The 26,297-nt window shown below is 46.8% G+C and overlaps 3 protein-coding genes across 3 annotated transcripts; all 3 read left to right on the forward strand.

Annotated features, from left to right (window-relative positions):
- The first annotated feature begins 1,473 nt into the window (after positions 1–1,473).
- LOC116353138 (interleukin-11-like) lies at positions 1,474–9,425 on the forward strand. The gene is made up of 5 exons (XM_031787241.1): positions 1,474–1,880; positions 2,833–2,999; positions 6,632–6,724; positions 6,864–7,025; positions 7,306–9,425. Exons 1-5 carry the CDS (start codon positions 1,874–1,876, stop codon positions 7,489–7,491), a joined length of 615 nt encoding a protein of 204 aa, XP_031643101.1. The 5' UTR covers positions 1,474–1,873; the 3' UTR covers positions 7,492–9,425.
- Positions 9,426–9,803: 378 nt separating this feature from the next.
- On the forward strand, positions 9,804–18,549 carry LOC109868791 (uncharacterized). Its single transcript, XM_031787242.1, has 9 exons — positions 9,804–9,963; positions 10,428–11,002; positions 11,315–11,387; positions 11,541–12,419; positions 12,602–12,781; positions 13,197–13,551; positions 13,720–13,874; positions 14,238–14,480; positions 16,086–18,549. The coding sequence occupies exons 2-9, from the start codon at positions 10,602–10,604 to the stop codon at positions 18,141–18,143; spliced, it is 4,344 nt and encodes a 1,447-aa protein (XP_031643102.1). The 5' UTR covers positions 9,804–9,963; positions 10,428–10,601; the 3' UTR covers positions 18,144–18,549.
- Positions 18,550–18,658: 109 nt separating this feature from the next.
- On the forward strand, positions 18,659–21,470 carry nat14 (N-acetyltransferase 14 (GCN5-related, putative)). Its single transcript, XM_020457672.2, has 3 exons — positions 18,659–20,108; positions 20,408–20,710; positions 20,862–21,470. The coding sequence occupies exons 1-3, from the start codon at positions 20,028–20,030 to the stop codon at positions 21,318–21,320; spliced, it is 843 nt and encodes a 280-aa protein (XP_020313261.2). The 5' UTR covers positions 18,659–20,027; the 3' UTR covers positions 21,321–21,470.
- Positions 21,471–26,297: the final 4,827 nt, after the last annotated feature.

Consider the following 26,297-nt stretch of genomic DNA (forward strand, 5'->3'; position numbering starts at 1 on the left):
TGTTCTCCCTTGAAGACCCACCCTCTAAGCATTTTATCCTTTTGTTGGTTTATGAGTGTGTGTGTGTGTGAGTGAGTGAGTGAGTGAGTGAGTGAGTGAGTGAGTGAGTGAGTGAGTGAGTGAGAGGGAGGGAGTGCACATGTATGCAGTGTGTGTGTGTACGTGCATGTGTGTTTGTGTGTGTAGGCGTGAGTGAGTGTGAGTGCACATGTGCTCGTTTATACAGTAAGTGTGACTGTGTGTGTGTGTGTGTGTGTGTGTGTGTGTGTCCACAGGCCCACTCCCCTGGGGTTTATGTCTATGCTGCATTAATCCTCTGTCTCTGCCTTGATGACTGGAAACTAATTTCTGCCTTTTTGCAACACTGTGCTATGCTTTACTTCACCTGATGGGCGTTTCCAGGGACGCTCAGTCAGTGACTGAGAAAGTGTGTGTTTGTGAGATTGGTGCGTGGAGTGCCTGCTTGTTTGCACATCTTTGTTTGTTTGTGTGTGTATTCATTCTGCCATGTATGTGTGTGTGTGCATTATGCTGTGTGTGTGTGCATTATGCTGTGTGTGTGTGTGTGTGTGCATTATGCTGTGTGTGTGTGTGTGTGTGTGCATTATGCTGTGTGTGTGTGTGTGCATAATGCTGTGTGTGTGTGTGTGTGTGCATTATGCTGTGTGTGTGTGTGTGTGTGTGTGTGTACTGTTTTAACCCATCTTATTCCCCCTCCCTGACACTGTACTACTGGACTGGAGTCCAGTCACTGTTTCTATGCAACACTAGGCCCCTTCTTGACAACACCTCTCTCCCGTCCCGCTCTGTCTCTCACTCTTTCCTTCACCCTGGAGAGGGAGAGAGGGAGAGAAAAAAGAAGGGGGGAAAGTGGAAATAACAGGATGATGTCTCAGGAGTGGCTGTCTGAAAAAAGGGAGAGTGGGGGGGTGAGAGAGGTGTTTGCTCTGTGTATGAACTATGAAGTGGGGGACGTGCCATATGGAGCAGAGTCCTACTGTAAAGCCACAGTCAAAAAGCATTTTTAACACTTAGAGAAACACAATAGAGAGAGAGAGAGAGAGAAAACAAGGTAGATCCACTGTATAAAGGATACAGGACTGGAGATAGACTGATATAAAATTAAACAATGGCCTTTTTAAACTTCTGCAGTGATAGAGAGAGGGGGGAAGAGATTTGGAGATGGAAAGATAGAGGTAGATGGACTGATAAATTGGTAGCGGGATGCGACGGAGGAAGTGTAGACTACTGGAGATAGGGACAGGATGGACGAGAGAAAGTGATACAGACCGAAAAAAAATGAAAAAACAACGGAACATTTTGAAAAATTTGCTAAAGGAGACAGACAGCTCTGGGAGGGAGGGGAGGAGGAAAGAGGGAGCACGTGTGTTTTTATGAATGAATGTCGGTGACTCAGTCGATGTGTCATACAGCCCAGTCTTTATAAAAGGACGTTTAAAACAAGCCTAAACATTTCACTGCGCGAAAATTTGACTTACACACGCTCGCGTCCCTCTCTCTGCACTCATCCGTCTATCCCTCCCTAACCATTTGTCTGAGTGTCTGTCTATCGTCACTATCAGTTCATTACTAGAACTCAACTCAAACTTTACGGAACAAAAAGTTTGGAGGCATTGTATTTTATTTCTTTATTGGATTGTTCGCCCTCATTCTTCTACTTTTTCATTCATTCATTCTCTCGTTCTTCTCTTCTGCAATCTCTTGCCTCCACTCTTTTCGCGGAGTGTGAAAGGCAGAAGAAACTGGAGCACGTGACAATTTCCGGAGTTCGATTTATTTATTAATTTTCTTACCTTATTTTAACTATTTATTTACTGCAAGTCGTGCATTTATTTCTTGGACACGAACAAATATGAAATGTAAGTGCCTTTGATTTGTTTCTTCTTATTATCATCCTTTCTCTCTAACGTGTCTTGTTTAGTTAAGTCTATGTCCAATATGCTGGCATAATAATATGCTGACAAGATTCTGAGGGTATGATCATTGATTGGGCTATTCCATATTCAAATGCAATTACTGAGCATGCAAATGTTACTTAATTGCAGCTAAGCATTGCCATGTTCAGTGACCACTGAGTGATCCATTTGTTTCAAGAAGCCTAGACACTGACGTCTTATACCAGCAGGTGGTTAAATTTTGAACAAGGAGTGATGCTCTCCTGAGTCCTGGCTTGTGCTTCTTGTGGTTCTCCTGTAATTACACAGGCATTTATCATTTCAGCAGCAATTGGGACTTTCTTTACCTTGTATTTGAACTTGAAAGAGAAGGAATGAATGAGCTTACTGTTCCAGAACTGTCTTGGTTTAGGCTGTGTAATGTATGTCATCCAACAACTGATGTATACTATTGGAGGTGTGACATTTGGAGGCGTTCATGAAAGTCGATAATTGTGAAGGAGATCAACATAATATTATAGTGTGTCATAGCATGTAATGATTTAGGTCAAGTGATTTGCATTTAGGACTCTTGTCACATCCAACAACTGATGTGTCGTATTGCAGGTGTGACAATTAGAGGCATTCAGGAAAGTCAATAACTGTGAAGGTGTTGTTAATGTTAATGATATTACGAGTCATAGGATTGAATGATTTGGATAGATTTTGATTCAACCTGTGAAAACATGACTCTGCTGGCTTTGTGCAACTCTGAAGGATTCCACTGCCAAGTCTGGGTTTATGTTTACATTATGGTGCAATATCTCTGGAGAGTTGACAGCCGTACCCCGAGGTCATTATCATTATATCGACATGACAGCGCTTCTCTGTGGTCATATAAACCTAATAATTGCTTCCGTTTCCTCCCACCCTGCAGTGCTTGTCGACTCCTCCTCCTCTCTGCTGCTCTCACTGCTATTGGCCCAGCTTCCTTTATTTACGTCTGCCGTCCCCGCCCCCTACCGGAGGCCGAACGTCGTGCACGAACTGGATAGATTGGCCAATCAGACGAAGAATCTGAGGCAGATCACAGCAGATCTATTGGTGAGTGGAATGGTACTGTACTCACTTCTGATGTCATGATGGGGAGATTGCTATACTGATCTGGGTACTGTATTGATTGTGTGGTGGTGATGATGTCATGATGGGGAGATTGCTATTCTGATCTGGGTGCTGTATTGATTGTGTGGTGGTGATCATGCCATGACCAGTTACCTGAGGCACATGAAGAGACTGGCTGAAGTTTTTGTCCAATAGCTCACCTTTATGACGCCTTAATGACTACTATAGTGGCATAGTGATTGCATAGAACAGTCATAAGAAGCCCTGCTCCTTCTGCCTCACTCTCCCTGACTGTGACGCAATACAACTCTTGGACAGCTGAATTGGACAGTTGACTTAGACGTCTTATTCTCCTGGCTACGTTAAACTGCTTGTGTTGTGTCAGCCAGTGTATTAAGAGTCCCTTAGCTGTGTGAGAAGGACAGTCAGGGCAAGAACAGTAGAGATTTCACTATGTGAGGTCAGCCTTAATCCAGACAGGACCAACTGGAGGGCCGACTGACCGTGGGGAGATCTGACTCAACGTCCTGGTCTGACTGGTCACCTGATACCACAGGGCCTGATGGAGCCCTCATAGTAGGAGAAAGTTGCCTCTAGACACTGATTTCAGGTCAGTTTAGTGTTAATGCTAAGGGTTATGATTGGGGGTAGGTATGCTGGTCCTAGATCTGTGCCTATGGACATCTTATAACTGGAGTAGAACACACTCAAAGAGAATAGAAAGTAACTACCGGTAATAGTTATTTCTGGAACTGATTAACTCTGTTTATTAGCTGTGAGGAAATGGAATGTGGATTGGCACCTGTTGCTTATCTGGTGCTGTTTCCTGAAGTTGTTCTAATCTCGATGCCCAAGTAAAAGCGGCTGGGGAGTTTGTATTGAAATGGAAATGATTGCTGTGTACGTTTGGCCTACAGATGTGCTGGAAGTGTCCTGTAAGCAATGTGTTTGAACAGGTGAACCAGAACATATCCTTATCTTTGGTTATTCATTCTATTTTTATATGATGTAAATCAGAAACCACATTTGTTTAAGACACAAAACTGAAAATAGTTACACTCTCTAGTCTCTGGCAGAAGGATTGTTCAATAAGTGTGTGTGTGTGTGTGTGTGAGTAGTATCTCTGTATGTATGAGGACACAGTGCTATAGCAATAGTGTAGTATGGGGGCCAGATGAGGAAGAAGCTATCAAAGAAGAGAACTCTGCACAGCAACGGCAATATGCTGCTTTGACAAAATGTTGTGTTCGTTTTTCACTGACATGATGCATTTTCGGGGGTTTATTTTCCACTGAAGTGTGGAGTTCCACTGAACAGGGGTCAAGGCTAGGAAAGAAAAATAGAATTGGAGACAATGGAAAGTCCCCGCAAAAAAGCAATACAACTGTGTGTGTGTCTGTGTAATGTTTCTACATGTCTGTTGTGCGTTTTCAAGTGTGTGTGTGTCAGAGTGTGTGTGTCCATGTGTTGTGTGTGTCAGAGTATGTGTGTCCATGTGTTGTGTGTGTCAGAGTATGTGTGCATTGAGGGTGCTGTAAATAGTTGTGTAGGTGTGGTGTTTAGTGTTTGGTTTTTTGGTCGCCACAGCAAAGTGACCTGATAAAAATCACAGAGATTTATCACATTCCAGTATTTGCATTCAGGAAGATTGTTGGGGGGGGGGGGGGGGCAAGGTTCAGTTGAGTGAGGTCATGATGGAGAGAACGAGAAAGGGAGGATAAGAGAATTACATGCTGAGACTGAGCAGATAAAGAGATCAGAGAGGTGCATGAGAAGTGATCACCAGCCTGTGTGTGTGTGTGTGTGTGTGTGTGTATCAGGGTGTAAGAAAGAAGGTAGAGAGGAAAGCAGGAGAAATAACCCAAAGAGGGGTGAAAGGGATAAGAGGGGTGGGATTGGATTAATTATGAGAGACAAAACTTGAAGCCAAACATTAGTGGTCTTTTGTAAAAGACAGAAGCAAGTGAGTGAGGGAGGGATGAGAGAGAGAGAGGGAGAGAGGGAGGGATGAGAGAGAGAGAGGGAGAGGGAGAGAGGGAGGGATGAGAGAGAGAGAGGGAGAGAGGGAGGGATGAGAGAGAGAGAGGGAGAGGGAGAGGGAGAGGGAGAGGGAGAGAGGGAGGGATGAGAGAGAGGGAGAGGGAGAGAGTGAGGGATGAGAGAGAGAGAGGGAGAGAGGGAGAGGGAGAGAGTGAGGGATGAGAGAGAGGGAGAGGGAGAGAGGGAGGGATGAGAGAGAGAGAGGGAGAGAGGGAGGGATGAGAGAGAGAGAGGGAGAGGGAGAGAGGGAGGGATGAGAGAGAGGGAGAGAGGGAGGGATGAGAGAGAGGGAGAGGGAGAGAGTGAGGGAGGGATGAGAGAGAGGGAGAGGGAGAGAGTGAGGGATGAGAGAGAGAGAGAGAGGGAGAGAGGGAGGGATGAGAGAGAGAGAGGGAGAGGGAGGGATGAGAGAGAGAGAGGGAGAGAGGGAGGGATGAGAGAGAGAGGGAGAGAGTGAGGGATGAGAGAGAGAGAGGGAGAGAGGGAGAGGGAGAGAGTGAGGGATGAGAGAGAGGGAGAGGGAGAGAGTGAGGGATGAGAGAGAGGGAGAGGGAGAGAGGGAGGGATGAGGGAGAGAGGGAGGGATGAGAGAGAGAGAGGGAGAGGGAGAGAGGGAGGGATGAGAGAGAGGGAGAGGGAGAGAGGGAGGGATGAGAGAGAGGGAGAGGGAGAGAGTGAGAGAGGGATGAGAGAGAGAGAGGGAGAGAGAGAGGGAGAGGGAGAGAGGGAGGGATGAGAGAGAGAGAGGGAGGGATGAGAGAGAGAGGGAGGGATGAGAGAGAGAGAGGGAGGGATGAGAGAGAGAGAGGGAGGGATGAGAGAGCGATGGGAAATCAACAATAGCAACAACAACAATAATTGCAAAACACGATGGTAAAGCACAATGAGGACAGAACACCACAATAGCATGAGGAAGCATTAAGTGTACACAACTCATTGTGTACCAACATCCATCATGTTTTCCTAATGCTGTTATGTTTCTCCACTGATTGGTGCTCTGACGCACATGGCATCAGTCACTGTCGTGCTTCATGTCATTCTCAGTCATTTACATTCTACTCATAAATCACAGCCACCTGTTAAGGGCCCAGAGAGATATAGCCAGTAGCAGTGCCCCCCCCCCCCGAGTCTGCTGTGATGTGGTCTGTCTCCCCCTAGTGGTGGCTGTGAGCAGTGGCGACAGACTGAGGATTGTACACACATTACTACACAGCAATACGTCATCTCAGACTTTGCTGCGACCCTGGAGTTTCCCTGCAGCTCTGTGTTGTCTATCCCACTCGGAGCTCTCTAAGTCACAGCATATGTTGTTCTCCTCCTCTCCCAGTAGAAAACATCCTGTGGTTTCAGGTCACTTGCTCTTATTGTTGACGTTTTCGGGGTTACGATCTGGGTGAACTCTCCCTGACCCGACCACACTTTTCTCAGGGAAAGCTAGGGTCTCTAGTCCTGGCCTGACCAGACAGTCATCTGATCTAGGTGCTGCTGGAGTAATACTTTCCTTATGCTTACATGACTCTTGTGAGGATGTAGTTGACTGACGTAGCGTGTTGTTTTGTCCATTTTTCTTACAGAAGGAACATGCGTTCGAGACAGACCCAGAACAGCATAGATTTAAGTCCCTGCCACTAATGAACAACAGGGCCAGTGACATCAACTCCCTTGAGGTAAATGTCTTTTACGTTGTGTGTGTCTATGTCTTTCTGCCTTCCAGATGAAGACCCAGACATTTCATGTCCCAGACATTGATACTAAATCGCTCTTTCTTCACCACCCTGCCCCCCTCCCTCTTCTTCTCTCCTCCAGATGAGACCCACTCTCTCTCAGCTCCACGCGGACCTGAAGTCGTTTGAGCACCATTTTGCCTGGTTGAGCAGAGTATCAAGGAAACACCACCACCCTGCTCTCCCTAAACTGGGACAGATGATGTCACTCATCAAGTCTCTCACCAGCATGCTAGAGCATCAGGTAACTGCTCTGTTCAACACTAATACGGCTGATACAGTATGCAGCTTAGTACATTTATATCATTTGGATATATTATACATGTGAGATTTTATCAGATCGTTCTACTGTTCTGTGTGATGATCTAGTAATGGTATAACTCTGCAGTTCTGGCACTCAGTTTCAATCATTACATTAAGGCCTGTTGCATCACATTCCTTGAATGGGAGGAACATTAGTCTAGCCTAGCACTTCAGACAGGAAATCTAAACCATCCCTCTCTCTCTCACCGTTCTCCTCATAGATGATGAGAGTTGATGCTCAGCGTCTCTCTCCTCCCTCTCCCTCGATGCCGCCTCCACCTCCCTCCCAGTTTGATGTGTTACAGTCTTCCCAGGAGCTGCTACTACAGTTCAGACTCTTCTGTGATTGGGCCCAACGAGTGTTCTCAGTGCTCAGTACAAAGTCCAAAATGTCTGCAGTACAGTGATGATTCCTGAAGTGCTATAGTCTATAGGGATACACAGAATCCCCACTACAACCAATGGGGACCTACTAGCTTCAACCGGCACTACAACCAATGATGATCCAAGAAATCCACACTACAGCCAATGATGATCCAAGAAATCCACACTACAGCCAATGATGATCCAAGAAATCCACACTACAGCCAATGATGATCCAAGAAATCCACACTACAGCCAATGATGATCCAAGAAATCCACACTACAGCCAATGATGACCCAAGAAATCCACACTACCGCCAATGATGATCCAAGAAATCGACACTACCACCAATGATGATCCAAGAAATCCACACTACCACCAATGATGATCCAAGAAATCCACACTACAGCCAATGATGATCCAAGAAATCCACACTACAGCCAATGATGATCCAAGAAATCCACACTACAGCCAATGATGATCCAAGAAATCCACACTACAGCCAATGATGATCCAAGAAATCCACACTACCACCAATGATGATCCGAGAAATCCACACTACAGCCAATGAGGATTCAAGACAACCACACTACAACCTTGCACTGTTGTCACTGACCCTCCATCCTCATTGTAGCCAATGAGAGACCTCCATATTCAAACCACAGCCTATGAGGATCCACCATATTCACACTATTACAACCAGTAATGGTCTCCAATATTCACAAACACGTCACTGCCACCCCATCCTCTCTCTTAAATACCTTGTTCCTGACTGTGTTATTTATCTATTTATTTATTTATTTACTTATTTATTTGATGTCATTATTTATTTGATTTTGTAACGTGTCACATATCATTTTTACTTTATTGTTGTGAATTTAATTCCTTGTACTTTGTCAATACTTTGTTCTCTCTCACCCTTCATCCCTCCTCCCAAACTAAACAAGGAGACCACACCGTAGCACTTCCTGACTTCTTACAGTCTCTAATGATATGGATTGTATTTTCAACTATATAACCTGTCTCTCTTTACACAGAGTAGCCTATTTCCGCCAGTAGATGTAGCAAACATACTTGGCTTGTAGCAAGCATATCTTGGGAGAGCCTACATGTATTTTTCTTACAGTGCTGTACTTTACCTTGTAGATTTAGGGTTACTCATAGAATCTTCTGAACATGTTAAATGTGCCACCTGTTTGGTTTTGTAAACTGTTAAGAAAGAGAATTATGAACCATGCCTCAATCAGGATGTCAACACAACATAGGAGGGTAGATCGTATTTCCATGGGTTTAGTTGCTATAAGTGGCTGTGTCCCACATGGATAAATAACAGGTGGTATATCTAACACAGGTGGTTTATGAAAATGCCCTGTTGCTAAGCACTGATCTAGGACCTGATCTAATCTCTTTGCACAAATTTGTTAGGATTAGCCTTTTGAATCAGCTGATCCTGAATCTGTGCCTTGGTACACATAATGTTTGAGCGTTTTAGTGACATAAATAAGAAATGAAAAAACACCCCAAGCCTTAAAATACTATGTATTGTGATATTACGGTTCTGCACAGTTGTACATACTTGTACAATAATGTAAATTGTTGTATACAATGCAATTGTGTAAGTATAGTTTTCTATGATATAAATGTAAAATACTCTGTCAATGTTATCCCTATCGTTTTGTCGCAATATCAATATTATTCTATTCTAGTATTTTGTGACAGTATTTACTATTTATTTAAGTTACTTTGGTGGAACTATTTATTTGTGCTGCAGAGGAGCAAGTCTCCTGTTGTTTTTGTACTTTTATACTGTTTTTATTCATAATTACCATTATCATTGCTATCATCCATGTTGAAATCATTGTAGTACCATGCCTGAACGCTGTGTAAAACCTTGTGCTTGGGGTCTCCAGCACACAGACTGACTGATTGGCCTAAATGTGAAATGTGTGCCTTGAAAATAAAAAAATTAAAAGTTAATAAAGAACATGCACAATGAGATGGGCTTTTCATGTTACTTTGTCATCTTTAGATAGGCCTACACATCATGCTCTCTTTTTTTTATTTCCCTCCATCATTCACCATCCTCCTGTGTCTCCTCCATCACCACACTACAGGTCCTTTCCTACATTAACCATCAGGCATTGCAGCAAGCACAGAGTTCATAAAACCGTTTCCAATTAACCTATAAAAAGCCTTTTTATATTTGGGGTTAACATTCAAACAATGTGTGAATTCAAGTACACAAGTTAGTACAGTATTATATTTATATTTTTTAACAGATCTACAGATAAGACTTGACTGTTGAAGCTCTTACCCAATGGCAGTGGTGCATTCGGGGCTAGACCCAGCCTATAGCGATCGTCGTTGTTGGGAGGCGGCAGCGGGTGGGTGACTACTAGCTAGCTAGTTAGTTTGTGCTCAGGTTTATTGTAAAGGTTGTATGGAGTAGCACTGCGAGTCTCAATCCATTTTCACAATATCAACAAAAGCATTAGCAATGAGTTAATGATACTAGGTGAGTAATTGTTGCAATATTACTAACGCACCATTCCTATCAAACATTATATAGCGAAGAATGACGCACGGATGAAGGCTTATAGATTCGCAGGCCAGTTGCAGAGGAGGCATTGAAGGCGGCATCTGTAACATTTTCTGCTTATAGTTAACATCATAGGGTAGGTAGCATTTGTTTTCTGCCTTTTAGCTTGGAGAAACCGATCTTTTTCGCACACGCTCATCAGGGACAGACGCGTATAAACAGAAAGACGGCCAGGAAGGAGGGAGGGGAGAAATAAGAAGGAGGGAGGGGTCGGGAGGAGGTGGGATTTAAAGGAAAGACTGGTCAGCCTTTTGGCCGACTTTATTATGTGTAGATGTTTGAATAATTGTAGATGGAGATCAATAGTTCATGTTGCTTTGGTGTTAGTTCCTGGACCTTGTGTCATTAATCAATACTTTGTGTTTTATTTTATTTCACAGTCCTACTTTGTTTCCACACACTGAGGAACAGAGTCACATCAGCTGAAGGAACCTTTCCACCAGCAATGAATTAAACCGGGAAAGAAGAGACACAGCTCCACCAACACTAATACACACACTTACATTAATACCAAACATACAACCTTTTATTCCCTAATCGTGTCTTGCCTCAACATGGCAAACTCAGTGGCCACTCAAGTGGTCCAAGCGGAACTATTACCCCCTCAATCGTCCTCCTCCCTCTCTCCCTTCCCATCGCTGCAGGGATCAGGAGAAGGGGAGGAGGACAGGGAAAGGGGGGAAGAAGTGGATGGGGAGAAAGGGATGGTGGAGGGGAATGAGGATATAGTGCTAACCAGGGTAGGGGTGCAGATGGTGACGTCATCGGTCCTGGCTGTGCCCCATCTCCAGGAGCAACCTGAGCACCCGTTCCAGTGCCTGGACTGTGGCAAGAGCTTCAAGTGGTCTTCAAGGCTGGCCCACCACCAGCGCAGCCACAACAACGAGAGACCCTACCGCTGTAACCTCTGCCCCAAGGCCTTCAAGGGCTCCTCCGCACTCCTGTACCACCAGAGGTACTGCAGGGAGGGAGACAGAGGGGGACTGGCACAGTGAAAGTTAGCTATAGAAATGCTTGCAGCTTATAACACACATCTCACTTTATGAAGAGTATTCTTCTCCTTGTGTCCATCTGTTTCATTCTGTCACAATAATCCAAATGAGGGAAAGGTGACGTGAACAATATAATGTGAGTCTATTTAGGGCCGTTAGAAACTAGTGGAATAATCAATACAAGCAGGAATTGTTTCTGTAGCCGGTAGGATGTCCTGTAGATCCATTGAAGGGTCAGTAGATTGTCTGTTTTCTTGTTTGTTTTTTCTGTGCAGGTCTCATTCAGGGGAGAAGCCCTATAAGTGTGACGACTGTGACAAAGCCTTCAAACGCTCCTCTCTGCTCCAGGTGAGAAACAATGGGCAGTAGTGGTTCCCCCATTTTTTGGTAAAAATGTGTTGCATTTTTAACTTTAAAAAGTTGAATGTTACAGTATTAAAAGGCTCTTTTTTGGGTTAAGGGACCAGTCACGGACGTCCTCTCTCTTGTGCATGTCTCCAGGTCCATCGTAGCGTCCACACAGGCCTGCGGACCTTCCAGTGCCCCTACTGCCCGCTCACCTTCAAGTGGAGCTCCCACTACCAGTACCACCTGCGCCAGCACACGGGCGAGTGCCCCTACCCCTGCGACAGCTGCCCCAAGGCCTTCAAGAACTCCAGCAGTCTGCGCCGACACAAGAACGTTCACCTGGGTCTGAAACCCTACGTGTGCACCGTGTGTACCAAGGCCTTCACCCAGTCCACCAACCTCAGACAACACATGAGAATCCACACAGGAGAGAGGCCCTACATCTGTGGAGAGTGTGGACGCAGTTTCACACACTCGTCCAATCTGGCCCTGCACCGGAATTCTCAAAGTCACACTGGTGAAGGAAAGGGGGGGGAGACAGGGGGAGACAACATGGGGGATGAGATACAGGAAGTGATAGTGGGGGAGGACATGACATCACAAATGTTGACGGACATGGGCTTTGTGAGCCAGGAGGCCACGGTGGGGGTAGGGGTCGGGGAGGTGTTCCTATCGTCAGGTCACCAGAATCTCCTGCCCCATCTCACCCTCACCCCCACCCAGGGGGGCGTGTGCACATCCAGGGCCATCGGGACAGAAGTGCACATGAGCACGGAGTCGGGTGCCAGCGTGCTGCTGTACAGCTGTGGCAGCTGTAGTCAGACATTCAGCACACGGACAGAGCTAGAGGACCACCAGGACATGCACCTGGGCCCCGGGGAGGAGGGGGGCAGCGGGGTGGGGGAGGAGGGGGAGGGAGGGGTGGGGCATCTACTGGCTGACTTTGAGGAGGTGGTGGAGACGACGGCAGCAGCAGAGAACGGACACACTACTGCTGAACTACTGGGACTGACCGGGGGAGTGGACGGAGGGGTGAGTAGTAGGACTCTTGTCTCTAAGGCTCTGTTTTAGGGTCACACCAGATTCATCCAATCATGATCAATATTTGGTTTCTTACTCTACCCTCTAGGTCAATATATCAGCTAATATGACTGCTGTGATGTTGATGTTGTAGTGCAATGACTCTGGCCTAATAGTGTTGTGTCCCATGTCAGAATATGGGGACTACCCAGGCCCAGTTTGACCTGCTGCAGAGCTTCACAGTGGGGGCTCAGATCCCCACAGACAGCGTGGAGACAGCGGGTAACACCACAGGTCCAGGGATGGGCACAGAGTGTGCCTACTGCGGGAAGAGCTTCAAGACCAGCGGAGGGCTCAACAGACACCTGGCACAGGTACCAATCAGCTGGTGGGCTGCACATCCTCACTACTATGTCATAAGGTCTCTGTCCTGGATGCCAGTCTGTTTCTACTTCGTCTAACTTGGGCCTAGATTCAATCAGTTAAGCATTAACCTGCAATAACTGACAACAGCATAGCATATCATTGCTTTTGTTTGAGAGCTGTCAAATTCACATGCAGCTCCCGGGCGGTATGCCTTTCGCAGACAGTTCCATTGGATGCATTAGTAGAAAGCCCCTCCAGCTGTATTACAAGTTGGAACTCTGGAATGTGTGATGTAATCTATACTTTGATTAGTGTGAACCGATCTACTCCTTGGTGTCTGTAAAGCTGAAGTTATATGATCTATAGATTGTTTTGATGACCCTCTCTCTTAAATCTTCTTCTCTCCCTCTGCTCCCTCTCCAGGTCCACTCCCTCTCTCCCTCCCAGTCTCGCTCCCAGTTCAGCTGCTCTGCATGCGACCGCTCCTTCACCCTCCTCTCTTCCCTGCTCACCCACCAGCACTCCCACACCCCTGAGCAGCGCCTCCTGGCCGAGGCTGAGGCGGAGATCGTCTGCCCGGCGTCCCTGTCCCTTTCCCTGCCCCTGCCCTCCTCCCCCAGCCAGGGGGACCAGCACCAGGACACCCAGGGGGACATCCACGTCCGCCTGATGGCTGTGACCGAGGAGGGGGACAGGGAGGTGGTGAAGGCATCCAGCAGAGCAGTGGTCAAGGGCCAGAGGAGAGGAGCAGCTAGTAGGACTGCTGGGGGGAACAATGGTGAGTTAGTCTTTTTCTTTTGGCATTTTGATAGAAAATACCTTTAAAAGTGAGATACCTTGACAGTAACAGGGCCTAACTAACTGCTGCTCATGAAATTATCTGGAAGAAAATAATAGAAGTCTATGTAACATTCTCCCTCTCCTCGTCCCTGTGGGTACGGTACAGAGAGGCCGTACCGTTGCTCTGAGTGTGGGAAGGCCTTCAAGGGCTCGTCAGGTCTGAGGTACCACATGAGGGACCACACAGGAGAGAGACCCTACCGCTGCACAGAGTGTGGCAAGAGCTTCAAGAGGTCCTCACTGCTCTCCATACACCAGAGGGTAAGACGCATCCGTCAATTTCTATCTCACTAAGGCTGCGTTTAGACAGGCAGCCCAATTCTGATCTTCTTTTTTTCACTAATTGGTCTTCTGATCAATCAGATCAGCCTTGAAAAATATCTGATGTGAAAAGATCTGATGTGATTGGTCAAAAGACCAATTAGTGAGAAAAAAAGATCAGAATTGGGAGCCTGTCTGAACGCAGCTTATGGCATTTGTCACAATGTGCAGAACAGCGGCACTGCTGCATTATAGCACTTTATGACCTTATTTTCTTGTTCAACCTTTTGAATGTACCTGCACTTTCAGAAGAATCCAGGCCGTATTCAGTTGTTTTCTGACTGATCCCTCCCTCCTCTCCAGGTGCATACAGGTGTGCGAGCGTTCCAGTGCCCCTACTGCCAGCTCACCTTCAAGTGGAGCTCCCACTACCAGTACCACCTGCGCCAGCACACGGGCGAGCGGCCCTACGTGTGTCAGGAGTGTGGCAAGTCCTTCAAAAACAGCAGTTGTCTGAGGAGACACAGTCAGCTCCACTCTGGCCTGCGCCCTCACATCTGTCCCATCTGCTCCAAGTCCTTCTCACAGACCTCCAACCTCAAACAGGTCAGCACAGATAGCTCTGCTATGGCCGATGCTAGGATTCTTATGATATTGTGTACAGTGGCTCCTTAGCTCCATCTCTCTATATATACACAGTGCATTCAGAAAGTATTCAGACCTCTTGACTTTTTCCACATTTTGTTACGTTACATGCTTATTCTAAAATGCATTAAATTACATTTTTCCCTCATCAATCTACACACAATACCCTATAATGACAAAGCAAAAACAGGTTTTTAGACATTTACATTCAGACCCTTTGCTTTGAGACTTGAAATTGAGCTCAGGTGCATCCTGTTTCCATTGATCATCCTTGAGATGTTTCAACAACTTGATTGGAGTCCACCTGTGGTAAATTCAATTGATTGGACATGATTTGGAAAGGCACACAACTGTCTATATAAGGTCCCACAGTTGACAGTGCATGTCAGAGCAAAAACCAAGCCATGAGGTCGAAAGAATTGCCCGTAGAGGTCTGAGACAGGATTGTGTCGAGGCATAGTTCCGGGGAAGGGTACCAAAAAATGTCTGCCGCATTGAAGGTCCCGAAGAACACAGTGGCATCCATCATTCTTAAATGGAAGAAGTTTGGAACCAACAAGACTCTTCCTAGAGCTGGCCACCTGGCCAAACTGAGCAATCGGGGGAGAAGGGCCATTGTCAGGGAGGTGACCAGGAACCTGATGGTGACTCTGACAGAGGTCCAGAGTTCCTCTGTGGAGATGGGAGAACCTTCCAGAAGGGCAACCATCTCTTCAACACTCTACCAGTATGGTAGAGTGGCCAGACGGAAGCCACTCCTCAGTAAAAGGCACATGACAGACCGCTTCGAGTTTGCTAAAAGGCACCTAAATACTCTAAATACTAAGATTCTCTGGTCTGATAAAACCAAGATTGGATGCCAAGCGTCACGTCTGGAGGAAACCAGGCACCGTCCCTATGATGAAGCATGGTGGTGGCAGCAGCATCATGCTGTGGGGATGTTTTTCAGCAGCAGGTACTGTGAGACTATTAAGGATCGAGGGAAAGATGAACGGAGCAAAGTACAGAGAGATCCTTGATGAAAACCTGCTCCAAAGCGCTCAGGACCTCAGACTGGGGTGCTAGTTTACCTTCCAACAGGACAATGACCCTAAGCACACAGCCAAGGCAAGGCAGGACTGGCTTCGGGACAAGTCTCTGAATGTCCTTGAGTGGCCCAGCAGGAGCCCGGACTTGAACCCAGCAGGAGCCCGGACTTGAACCCAGCAGGAGCCCGGACTTGAACAGCGTTGCTGTGCAGCAGAGAATAATGGGAGAAACTCCCCAAATACAGGGGTGTCAAGATTGTAGCGTTCTTTCCAAGAAGACTCGCTGCCAAAGGTGCATCTACAAAGTACTGAGTAAAGGTCTGACTACTTATCTAAAAACCTGTTTTTGCTTTGTCATTGTGGGGTATTGTGTGGAGATTGATAAGGGGGAAAAACAATTGAATCCATTTTAGAACAAAATATGGAAAAAGTCAAGGGGTCTGAATACCTTCCGAATGTACTGTATCACTCTGTCACAAACACTTTCTCCTCTCCCTTTATCTTTCTCTCATCCTCCCTACCCTCCTCTCTCCATCAGCACGAACGCACCCACTCAGGCGAGCGGCCCTTCCAGTGTGCCCAGTGTCACAAGAGCTTCACCCACTCCTCCAATCTCCAGCTCCACCTGAGAACCCACTCCTCCAGGAAGGACTACAAGTGTCCCTTCTGTGGGAAGGAGTTTGTCATGCAGTCCTACTTGCAGAGGCACATGAGGACCCATGGGAACGGGGCTGAGGCCGGGGACGCTGGGGTGGGGGGGAAGGAGGGAGGCAGGGCAGGTAAAGGGGGTGGAGGGGTGACAACCACCACCACCTTACTAAACCCCATCACCCTAGAGACCACAGGGAGCTCTGGGTCTCTGATCGTGTCTCAGCCTGCGCTGGACATTCCCCCCAACACCTCCCAGAACTACTTCATGATCCAGACAGCAAATGGGCTTCAGCTCATCCCCCTGTCTGCCCCCGCCCCCCCTCCTCCCCCTCCGCCTCCCCCCCAGACACAGTACATCCTCCTACAGTGCCCCTCCACCAATGGAACCCAGCCCAGCCTGATTCTCGTCCCCACCACAGCGACCAATCCCCAGCCCACCCTGGAGCCACAGGGCCTCCCATTGGTCCAGACAGTTCTAAACCCTGCCCAAACCCAGATGCAACATTTCCAGACAATATCCCAGCAACAACAGCAGCCCAGGTTTATCATCACCACCACCAACAACAATGTAAACAACCCTCCTGTTGCTAAGACAACAACTCCCTCCCTGAACTCTATGCTGAACAAGCCCATTTTAGGGAAAAGTACCCGGACAGCCAGGTCCAGGAGAGGACGGAAACCCAAAGCCGCTGTAGGTCGGAATACTGCCACCTCAGTTGCTACGACAACCACCTATGTCACCATGACAACAGCCCCCATCAGTCAGTCGGGGGATGTAATAGCTGTGTCTAGCTGTAATGCAACTAGTGTCACTCCCGCTACTGTTACTGCTGCCAACACTATGACATCATCATTGCCATCGTCTTTACCCGCCAAGTCACAAAGTCCTTTCTCACCACCAACAGCCTCTGTCTCTGTTTCTACCCCCTCCTCCTCTACCTCTGCCACTGTTACCTCAGGACCCCTAAAGGTTGCCACAGTTAACTCAGTTACCACGGTTACCCCGCCCTCCCTGCCGTCTGACCCTGTGGCCTGGGTTGGGGAACGCCAAACCGCCCCAGAGTTGGGCAAGTCCACTGAGCAGGACATGAGAGGGGAACAGTATGTCCTCTGCTTCCAGAAAGAAGGGAAGAAGGAAGAGGTAAAGATAGGAGGAGAGGGAGGAGGGTCCTACGTGTTGCAGTTTGAAGGGGAGGGGTCCGGGGAGGGGGGGCAAGGAGGAATGGGCAGAGAGGGGGATGGGGAGTCATACGTGCTGCGCTTTCAGACTGAGGGTGAGAGAGAAGGAGAGAGAGAGGGAGGGAAGGAGAAAGGAGGCCTGGTGTCACTGAACCTGCTGCAGGAATGGGGAGGAGTGAGGGAAGGAGAAAGACGAGTAGGGGAGGATGGTGGCGAGGGAGAGTCCTTTGTGCTTCATTTCCAAACAGAACCGCAGAGCGAAGAACGGACCACTTCTGACCGTGGCTATCCAGAAGGCCCCAGCAACAGCCTGGAACTTTCCTGCTCGCCTCCCCATGCCTTAATGCCTCTGAATGGGCAGGAGGTGGTGTTTGAGCTGGGGGATGAGAACAAGATGGTGGGCCAGGGGTCTGGAGAGAGTGTGCAGATGATAGCCCTGATCCAAGGCGAAGGGGAGGGAGAAGGGGACAGTTACAGTGGGGCAGTAGGGGAGGGAAGGGTGCCAATGGAGGGCATTTTTCAGCTGGAGGGAGGAGAGGGGATCGTCATAATTGAGGTTAGCACCAGCAGTCTAAGAGAAGGGGGGATGGACAGAAGGGAAGGAGGAGTAACTGTAGAGAGGAGTGAAGCAAAAGGAGGGAGTGGAATAACTGAGAGGCCTGAAAAAGACAGGAACTCAGCGGAATGCATTGAAATAGAGACTGGAGCGAATGAAGGAGAAAACACAGCTACGAATGGCCCTACACCTAACTCTCAGTTCTCTTAAACCTAAACCAAACAACCACTGTCAGGAAATGTGTGTGAAGGCGTGTGCATGTGTGTGCACACATGAATGTACATGTGCGTGTGTGAGTGTGTTTTTGATGTGGAGGCCTTGTCCAGCTACTGAACTAAAGGAGAGTATGGTCGTTCAGAAAGAGACTATAGAAAGTACTGTAGGAAACAATACCAAGGTGCCAGAAACACAAAGAGTTGCATTCACTGACTGTTAATGAAGAGGGACCTCAACAAATGACTTATGAGTTTCAATTAAACTGTCATGTTGACAGTGTTGATATAAAACACCTAAGAGTTTTTTTGGGTGGATGAATAGATGGCTATGTTGGCTCGGGTTTCACTATAAATATTCATACTAGGAAATAGTCATTATTAATAAATTTGTTAATAATATATTTTTATGAATGTTGATTAATTCACCTTTCTTATTTCGTAAATATAAATATGAAGATTAAGAGGATCAGCTCAGAATAACGGACAATCCCAGTTTATTATGGGAAATAGATCCACTACGTAAAGTGCGACTGACCACATTCACGTAGCAGGTTAGTCAATTTTCTGCAGTACTCACTATGCAAATGGCGTAGAGACCGCATTCATGACAGTAAATGTTAACGTAAAACTACGTAACACAACATTTGCAATAGGTGGCCATGGTGGCCACGCAAGTATTGCGAGTCATTCAATCAAACATAAGAAAAATCGTTTTGAGGAATAAATACACAGCGAATAAATAAATCCGTTTCCCTGCATTTGGCGGTGGTCCAACGCTGCAAGTTTGCAAGGTAGGCTACGTGGGTTCGGCTGGGTTGAACGAAAAGATTCGACGTTTATTTAGACATTGCGCATGAATAACCCTTCTCCACTCACCATATACGGATTTAAAACATGTCAACGGGGTTAAAACAGGCTCAAAATATATGAAAACCGTGTGTTTTGGTTTGCTTTTTAATAGTCATTTCTGATTTGCGAACTCCATTTTATTGTACATAGAAGACCAACAGTGTCCTAAAGGAGCCTCTTGGCCGGTCGTTTGTTGTTGGTACGCCTTGTAGAAGCAGTGTGGCCATGCAATAGACAAATCCTTTCCCAACACCCTCAAATAATCGCCCGTTCTTTAGCCTGATTTTGGGAGGAAACGCCACTGCACTCACAACTGACACATTGTATCAACCTGTGCCAGTGTGACGCATCGGTTGTTACATTGTAGTAACAAACGTTGTGCTGTTACTTTGTTGCACAAAGCAGCCACCTATAGAGGGATATCATAGGGGTCTGCCCCTTACTATCTGTCATGTGTTTTCAATGTGTGTCTGTCAATTCAGGAACTTAACAAAAAATTACAATCCAATAATGGAAAAAAGGGCATTTATTTTCAATGACTTCTCAATAAACTGAAAAGTAGAAGCAATTTATTTCAAAAGATTTTAAACTTCCTGAATTGGCTGACTTCAATTCAAATTGAGACCAGCCCAGGTATCTATGTAGGCTACATATACAGTGTTACAGGGATGGATTGCTTTCCCTCGTGAGTCATGGCCTCAAACCCCAAATAGCCTGGATCAAATATAACCCACCACATTCCCATCATCTTGAATACGATTTTATACCATTTAGCTACTATGGTAACCAGAATGTAAATACTCCGCTGTATATTGTCATTGTAGAGTTGTATGTAATCAAATATGCAAAATTCAACCAAATGGTGTATCTGTACAAAACAATGTGTTATGTGACCATGAGATTTTCTATATTTGCAGAGCGGTGTGTGTTGCTGTATGAGGTGTGCGTGAGTGAGGGTGTGTGTGTTGCTGTATGAGGTGTGTGTGAGTGAGGGTGTGTGTGTGTGTTGCTGTGTGTGTGAAGTCCAGACATGGTAAAGCTGGAGCTAGATCAGGTGGTAATGAGGAGGATGAGGGAAGATGACATCGAGACTGTCAAAGCTATCATCAAGGTGTGTGTTTTATCCTTAAAGTTATACACACACACACACACACACTTCAAGCCTGAGTTATGCTCTGTCTCTACACTCTTAGAATAAAAGGTGCTCTCTGGAACCTAATAGGGTTCTTCGGCTGTCTCCATAGGAGAACCGTTTGAAGAACCATTCTTTTTGTAAGAGTACTTTTTCAGGTTATCACTCACTCACCTTTCTCTCTCTGTCCCCATCCCTTCCGTCCCCCCTATCTCTCTCTCTTTCTCCTCCCCCACCCCTCTCTCTCTCTTTGTCCCTCCCTCTCTTTCTCTCTGTAGGAGGGTTGTCAGGGAACAGAAAACCGTCTGATCCTCCACATCCTGACTCGTCCTGTCTGCCTCCTACTCCTGGCCACCGTCTCTTCAGTCCTCCGCTGCTTCCTTCACTCCTTCATCCTGGCCCTCATCATCCCTGTCTTCCTGCTCATCGTCTACCTCAAGTTCACCATGCCACGCTCCACCGGAGTGCTGGGCACCAGCCGGCCCTACTGGGACTATGTGGGGAGCAGTTACAGAGGGGCGCAGGACGAGACCCTTCCCAACCCCTATAGCAGGATCAGTGGGAAACCCCCACCGGCTAAAGTAGGTTTCCTTTTCTTTGACTTTAGGTACTATATGTTGTGGATGTTACATGCATTGCTCGGTTTTACTACAGTGTGTTAGTGATTTGGTCTTTTTGTGCTTTGGGCTGAGTTGCTGCACAAATAAAGTTGATTATTATCTGTCATTAAAGGGCAAGGCCAGACGGAGGACCAAACCCAATGCAGAGGACAAGGACAAAGAGTCGTCTCCTGAGATCGTAGACGTGGAGAGGGAGAAGGCAGCAGGGCAGGTGTGGGTGGCGGACTGTGAGGGGGAGATCGTGGGCTGTGTGTCCAGGGAGGGTGACTGTCGTCTGGGGATGAGGAGGTTCTGCAGGGTGGTGGTGGGCTGCTGGTACCGCCGGGAGGGCCTCGGCAGACTGCTGGTCCAGAGTCTGGAGCAGAGGGAGAGGCAGACAGGGGCCAGGAGGGTCTACGCCCACGTCCCCTACCCCTCTGCAGTAGGAGAGGCCTTCTTCAGGAAGCTGGGCTACAGGCTGCAGGGGGAGGTGGGCTACGATGGGGAGGAAGAAGAAGAGGATGAAGAGCAGCCGGAGAGGACATTTCTGGGCTTCCATGTCACTAAGGTGTTTGTCAAAGACCTTAAGTGATGTAGGAGACAACGAAGGGAATGTGGAAAATAAGACAAAGATGATATACTAAAGGGAAATGGAGAGAGGAGGAGAAGAGATACTATAGGGAAATAGAGAGAGGAGGAGGAGAGATACTAAAGGGAAATAGAGAGAGGAGGAGAAGAGATACTATAGGGAAATAGAGAGAGGAGGAGGAGAGATACTATAGGGAAATAGAGAGAGGAGGAGGAGGAGAGATACTATAGGGAAATAGAGAGAGGAGGAGGAGAGATACTATAGGGAAATAGAGAGAGGAGGAGGAGAGATACTAAAGGGAAATAGAGAGATGAGGAGGAGAGATACTATAGGGAAATAGAGAGAGGAGGAGGAGGAGAGATACTATAGGGAAATAGAGAGAGGAGGAGGAGGAGGAGAGATACTATAGGGAAATTAGAGAGAGGAGGAGGAGAGATACTATAGGGAAATAGAGAGAGGAGGAGGAGGAGGAGAGATACTATAGGGAAATTAGAGAGAGGAGGAGGAGAGATACTATAGGGAAATAGAGAGATGAGGAGGAGAGATACTATAGGGAAATAGAGAGAGGAGGAGGAGGAGAGATACTATAGGGAAATAGAGAGAGGAGGAGGAGGAGAGATACTATAGGGAAATTAGAGAGAGGAGGAGGAGAGATACTATAGGGAAATAGAGGAGGAGGAGGAGAGATACTATAGGGAAATAGAGAGAGGAGGAGGAGGAGAGATACTATAGGGAAATAGAGGAGGAGGAGGAGAGATACTATAGGGAAATAGAGGAGGAGGAGGAGAGATACTATAGGGAAATAGAGAGAGGAGGAGGAGAGATACTATAGGGAAATAGAGAGAGGAGGAGGAGAGATACTATCGGGAAATAGAGAGAGGAGGAGGAGAGATACTATAGGGAAATAGAGAGAGGAGGTGGAGAGATACTATAGGGAAATAGAGAGAGGAGGAGGAGGAGGAGGAGAGATACTATAGGGAAATAGAGAGAGGAGGAGGAGGAGAGATACTATAGGGAAATTAGAGAGAGGAGGAGGAGAGATACTATAGGGAAATAGAGAGAGGAGGAGGAGGAGAGATACTATAGGGAAATAGAGAGAGGAGGAGGAGGAGAGATACTATAGGGAAATTAGAGAGAGGAGGAGGAGAGATACTATAGGGAAATAGAGAGAGGAGGAGGAGGAGAGATACTATAGGGAAATGGAGGAGGAGGAGGAGAGATACTATCGGGAAATAGAGAGAGGAGGAGGAGAGATACTATAGGGAAATAGAGAGAGGAGGTGGAGAGATACTATGGGGAAATAGAGGAGGAGGAGGAGAGATACTATAGGGAAATAGAGAGAGGAGGAGGAGGAGAGATACTATAGGGAAATAGAGAGAGGAGGAGGAGGAGAGATACTATAGGGAAATAGAGAGAGGAGGAGGAGAGATACTATCGGGAAATAGAGAGAGGAGGAGGAGAGATACTATAGGGAAATAGAGAGAGGAGGTGGAGAGATACTATGGGGAAATAGAGGAGGAGGAGGAGAGATACTATAGGGAAATAGAGAGAGGAGGAGGAGGAGAGATACTATAGGGAAATAGAGAGAGGAGGAGGAGGAGAGATACTATAGGGAAATAGAGAGAGGAGGAGGAGAGATACTATAGGGAAATAGAGAGAGGAGGAGGAGAGATACTATAGGGAAATAGAGAGAGGAGGAGGAGGAGAGATACTATAGGGAAATAGAGAGAGGAGGAGGAGAGATACTATAGGGAAATAGAGAGAGGAGGAGGAGAGATACTATAGGGAAATAGAGAGAGGAGGAGGAGAGATACTATCGGGAAATAGAGAGAGGAGGAGGAGAGATACTATAGGGAAATAGAGAGATGAGGAGGAGGAGAGATACTATAGGGAAATAGAGAGATGAGGAGGAGGAGAGATACTATAGGGAAATAGAGAGATGAGGAGGAGGAGAGATACTATAGGGAAATAGAGAGATGAGGAGGAGAGATACAGTGAAAAGATGGGGACTACCTCTCTTATCAAGGCAATAATGAGGGTAGAGTCTAACTTAAATGTTGGAAGACAATGGACAATTTAGTGAACAGAACCTCATTTAAATGATGTTTTTTCCTCCTGATTTGTAGGATGTATTTATTTATGTATTGCTTTTACAATTGTCATTGAGTTCTTATTCAATGTAAAATGTATCTGTTTATATGTCTGGCTGGCTCTATTTGTAAAAACTTGTTTTTATTAATAAGTGATTTTGCAAATAAATGTGTGCATACGCGGGGCTTTGTGCACACTTGTGTCAGTGAGTATACATTTACTGTGTGTGAGGAAGTATGTGGTTTATGTGACTCTGCAGAACTTCTCTGTTCGCCTTTCTCTATTTCTCCCCCCTCTTCTCTCTCACTCCTCACCTGCGCCTGTGTGTGGCTTTGTATGAGTCTGCAAACACATGCTCTCCTTCGTTCATCTCTCTCTCTATCCTCATCCCCCCCTTTAATGACACTTAATATCCTTCCTCACACTGCACATCTGTCACATGGCAGGACACAAGTGTCATCTATATTATCCCTGGTACAGATTACACACCATGGCATTCGTAGTAAATTATAGCAGTAGTGAAGTGTGCTGTTTGCAGGTGAATGTCAGTTTATGTGTGGGTGGAAGGGTATGAGTGACACTGCTCTTCAGCCCTGTCTCGGCCTAACCAGAATTAGAGCGTGGTTAGCTAAACGTGCGCTCACCATGCTAACCTCAGACCGTATCATAACTACATTAACCTGTTTCTTACAGACATACAGTGTTGGAGTGTTGTAAATTAAACAACTAGAGGTGTGTGTGTGTGGTCTTGGGGGAGGAGTATCTCCCCTAATACAAAGTTTAAGAAAACAGAACCACCAAAGATTGCATCAACTGTTTAACCAGAACAAAATCTTAGCTCTAAGCCTCTAGGATTCTGTGTAACATAAAGTGATTTCCCTGCAGTGCAAAAGACAGTCTTCAGAATAAATACATTACTATGCCACAACTCTTTGTAGTGCTGGGATTACAGTAAACCCCATTAAATATCCCTCCCACTCACACATTTAGCCCTACCAGTGGCCATGCACATTAGTGAAGGAAATGTGCAGACAGATGTAATGGTGAGTGTGGGAGTAATTGTTATCCTTGAAACAGTCTTCCTCATTCTTCCTGTTGAGCATGAGGTCATTTTATTATTGAGATTCATGGTTCTCTGTCTCCATGGCTGCCCTGCCCTGCTGCAGACACCTGTTAGCTGGCCTTATATAGTCTAACACATCTGAAACCATTATTGTTGTGAGGAAACAGATGTGAGTTCACGCTACTGGAAAGTAAGCCTGTTTGTGACTGTGGTCATATGGTTCTGCACGGTGTGTGTGTGTGTTTGTGTGTGTGTGTGTGTGTGTGTTTGTGGGTGGGTGGGTGGGTGGAAGGGTTTCGGAAAGTATGACTTCGCACATCCTGCTGCCGGTTGGTTCCCCCCTGACTATGGGTTAAATGCACAGCCATGTCTACCATAACCTACTGTACTCTGACACACACGCTGTCTGTTACAGTAGGGCTGTGTACGAGAGTAGGGCCAGTGCATGTGAGTTGATATGTGACCGAAAGGCGACCTCGGTAAACTGTGGTCAAACCATGGAAGATGGTGATGTATAATCCATATGTCTTACTTAGAACCACACACACACACACACACACACACACACACACACACACACACACACACACACACACACACACACACACACACACACACACACACACACACACACACACATGTTTTCAGGATCATATTTAAAACAGACTGGAGGTCATGGATGGTAACATTCCATAGACACATTCACTTGCACAGTGAATTGTAGGTGCTTTAATAAACATAGTGCAACAAGGTTACTAAGGTTAGTTGCTGTCAACACATAGAATCACTCTCACACACATACAGCACACACAAACACATACACAGACAAACATTGCAGAGGAGTGTAAATCTTGATGTTGGGGCACCGCACCACCGGCGGTTGGTACGTAAATGGCAGTGGATAAATCCGTTCCAGATGATGTGTAAAGATCATAATTATGACACACTCACACAGATGGGCTCCACAAGCCAACCAAACACACACTCACACTCACACTCACACACACACAGTACAGATGAGCCCCAAATACACCCACCCTGGGAAACGGTGAATTCCCCAAACCACAGAGTGCATGAGAGGGAGAGGGGAGTGGGGAGTCATGGGAAACAGAGGCACAGGATGCGTGCAGCTGCAGTGAACGGGACCAGGCCGGAGCAAAAACAGACAGAACGACAGCACAGAACAAAGCCGGAGAGAGAGTGAACACACCCTCGTCTATGGAGGAGGATGGATGACAACATCTCATGGTTCAAAGGCTGGTTGGTCTGAGTTATACACACTGTGGGTAAGGGGAGAGAGCCACACACTGCGGTGGTGGAACAGAGAGGGAAGCCTGGGGTGAGAGGTCACTCACAGCTCCTACGTTTTTATGATTGACACCCTTTGGGAAAACCCAAATATGACATGTGCAAGCACATGCACTCACAAAACCCAAATCAGAGGTATAGGTGTCAGGGCCTCTGGGTTATGGGGAATGCCCATGTCTACCCCAACTCTGGGGCCTGGAAACGGTGACGAGGGGGAGGAGGGAAGGAAAGGAGGGAGGAGTGGAGTGGAACGAGTAAGGGTGGTAAAACCCAGTCTGCATCAAGGCGCGAAGGTATCTGGAAGTTTTCATTTTTTATGATCTGGGAAAACCAGAGTGGAGGGTTGGGTGACTGGCTGGGTGACTGGCTGGAGGGTTGGGTGACTGGCTGGGTGACTGGCTGGGGGAGCGAGCAAAGCGCCTTTGGAAATGTCCACCCATTTGGCTGAGTTTACTGACGTATGTGAGAAAATCAAAAGGTTACAAATCACGTCAAACACTCCTGGACTCATGTGTGGT

Source organism: Oncorhynchus kisutch, linkage group LG13 (assembly GCF_002021735.2).
Source record: "Oncorhynchus kisutch isolate 150728-3 linkage group LG13, Okis_V2, whole genome shotgun sequence".
NCBI classification, from domain to species: domain Eukaryota; kingdom Metazoa; phylum Chordata; class Actinopteri; order Salmoniformes; family Salmonidae; genus Oncorhynchus; species Oncorhynchus kisutch.

Excerpts from the sequence above, each read along its gene's own strand:
- LOC109868791 (XM_031787242.1), top strand. The coding sequence starts at position 10,602 with ATGGCAAACTCAGTGGCCACTCAAGTGGTCCAAGCGGAACTATTACCC. Across the intron at positions 12,420-12,601 it reads CCGGGGGAGTGGACGGAGGG|AATATGGGGACTACCCAGGC; the intron begins GTGAGTAGTAGG and ends GTCCCATGTCAG. Across the intron at positions 13,552-13,719 it reads GACTGCTGGGGGGAACAATG|AGAGGCCGTACCGTTGCTCT; the intron begins GTGAGTTAGTCT and ends GGTACGGTACAG.
- LOC116353138 (XM_031787241.1), top strand. Across the intron at positions 3,000-6,631 it reads AGATCACAGCAGATCTATTG|AAGGAACATGCGTTCGAGAC; the intron begins GTGAGTGGAATG and ends TTTTTCTTACAG. Across the intron at positions 7,026-7,305 it reads CCAGCATGCTAGAGCATCAG|ATGATGAGAGTTGATGCTCA; the intron begins GTAACTGCTCTG and ends TTCTCCTCATAG.
- nat14 (XM_020457672.2), top strand. The coding sequence starts at position 20,028 with ATGGTAAAGCTGGAGCTAGATCAGGTGGTAATGAGGAGGATGAGGGAA. Across the intron at positions 20,109-20,407 it reads CTGTCAAAGCTATCATCAAG|GAGGGTTGTCAGGGAACAGA; the intron begins GTGTGTGTTTTA and ends TTCTCTCTGTAG. Across the intron at positions 20,711-20,861 it reads GGAAACCCCCACCGGCTAAA|GGCAAGGCCAGACGGAGGAC; the intron begins GTAGGTTTCCTT and ends CTGTCATTAAAG.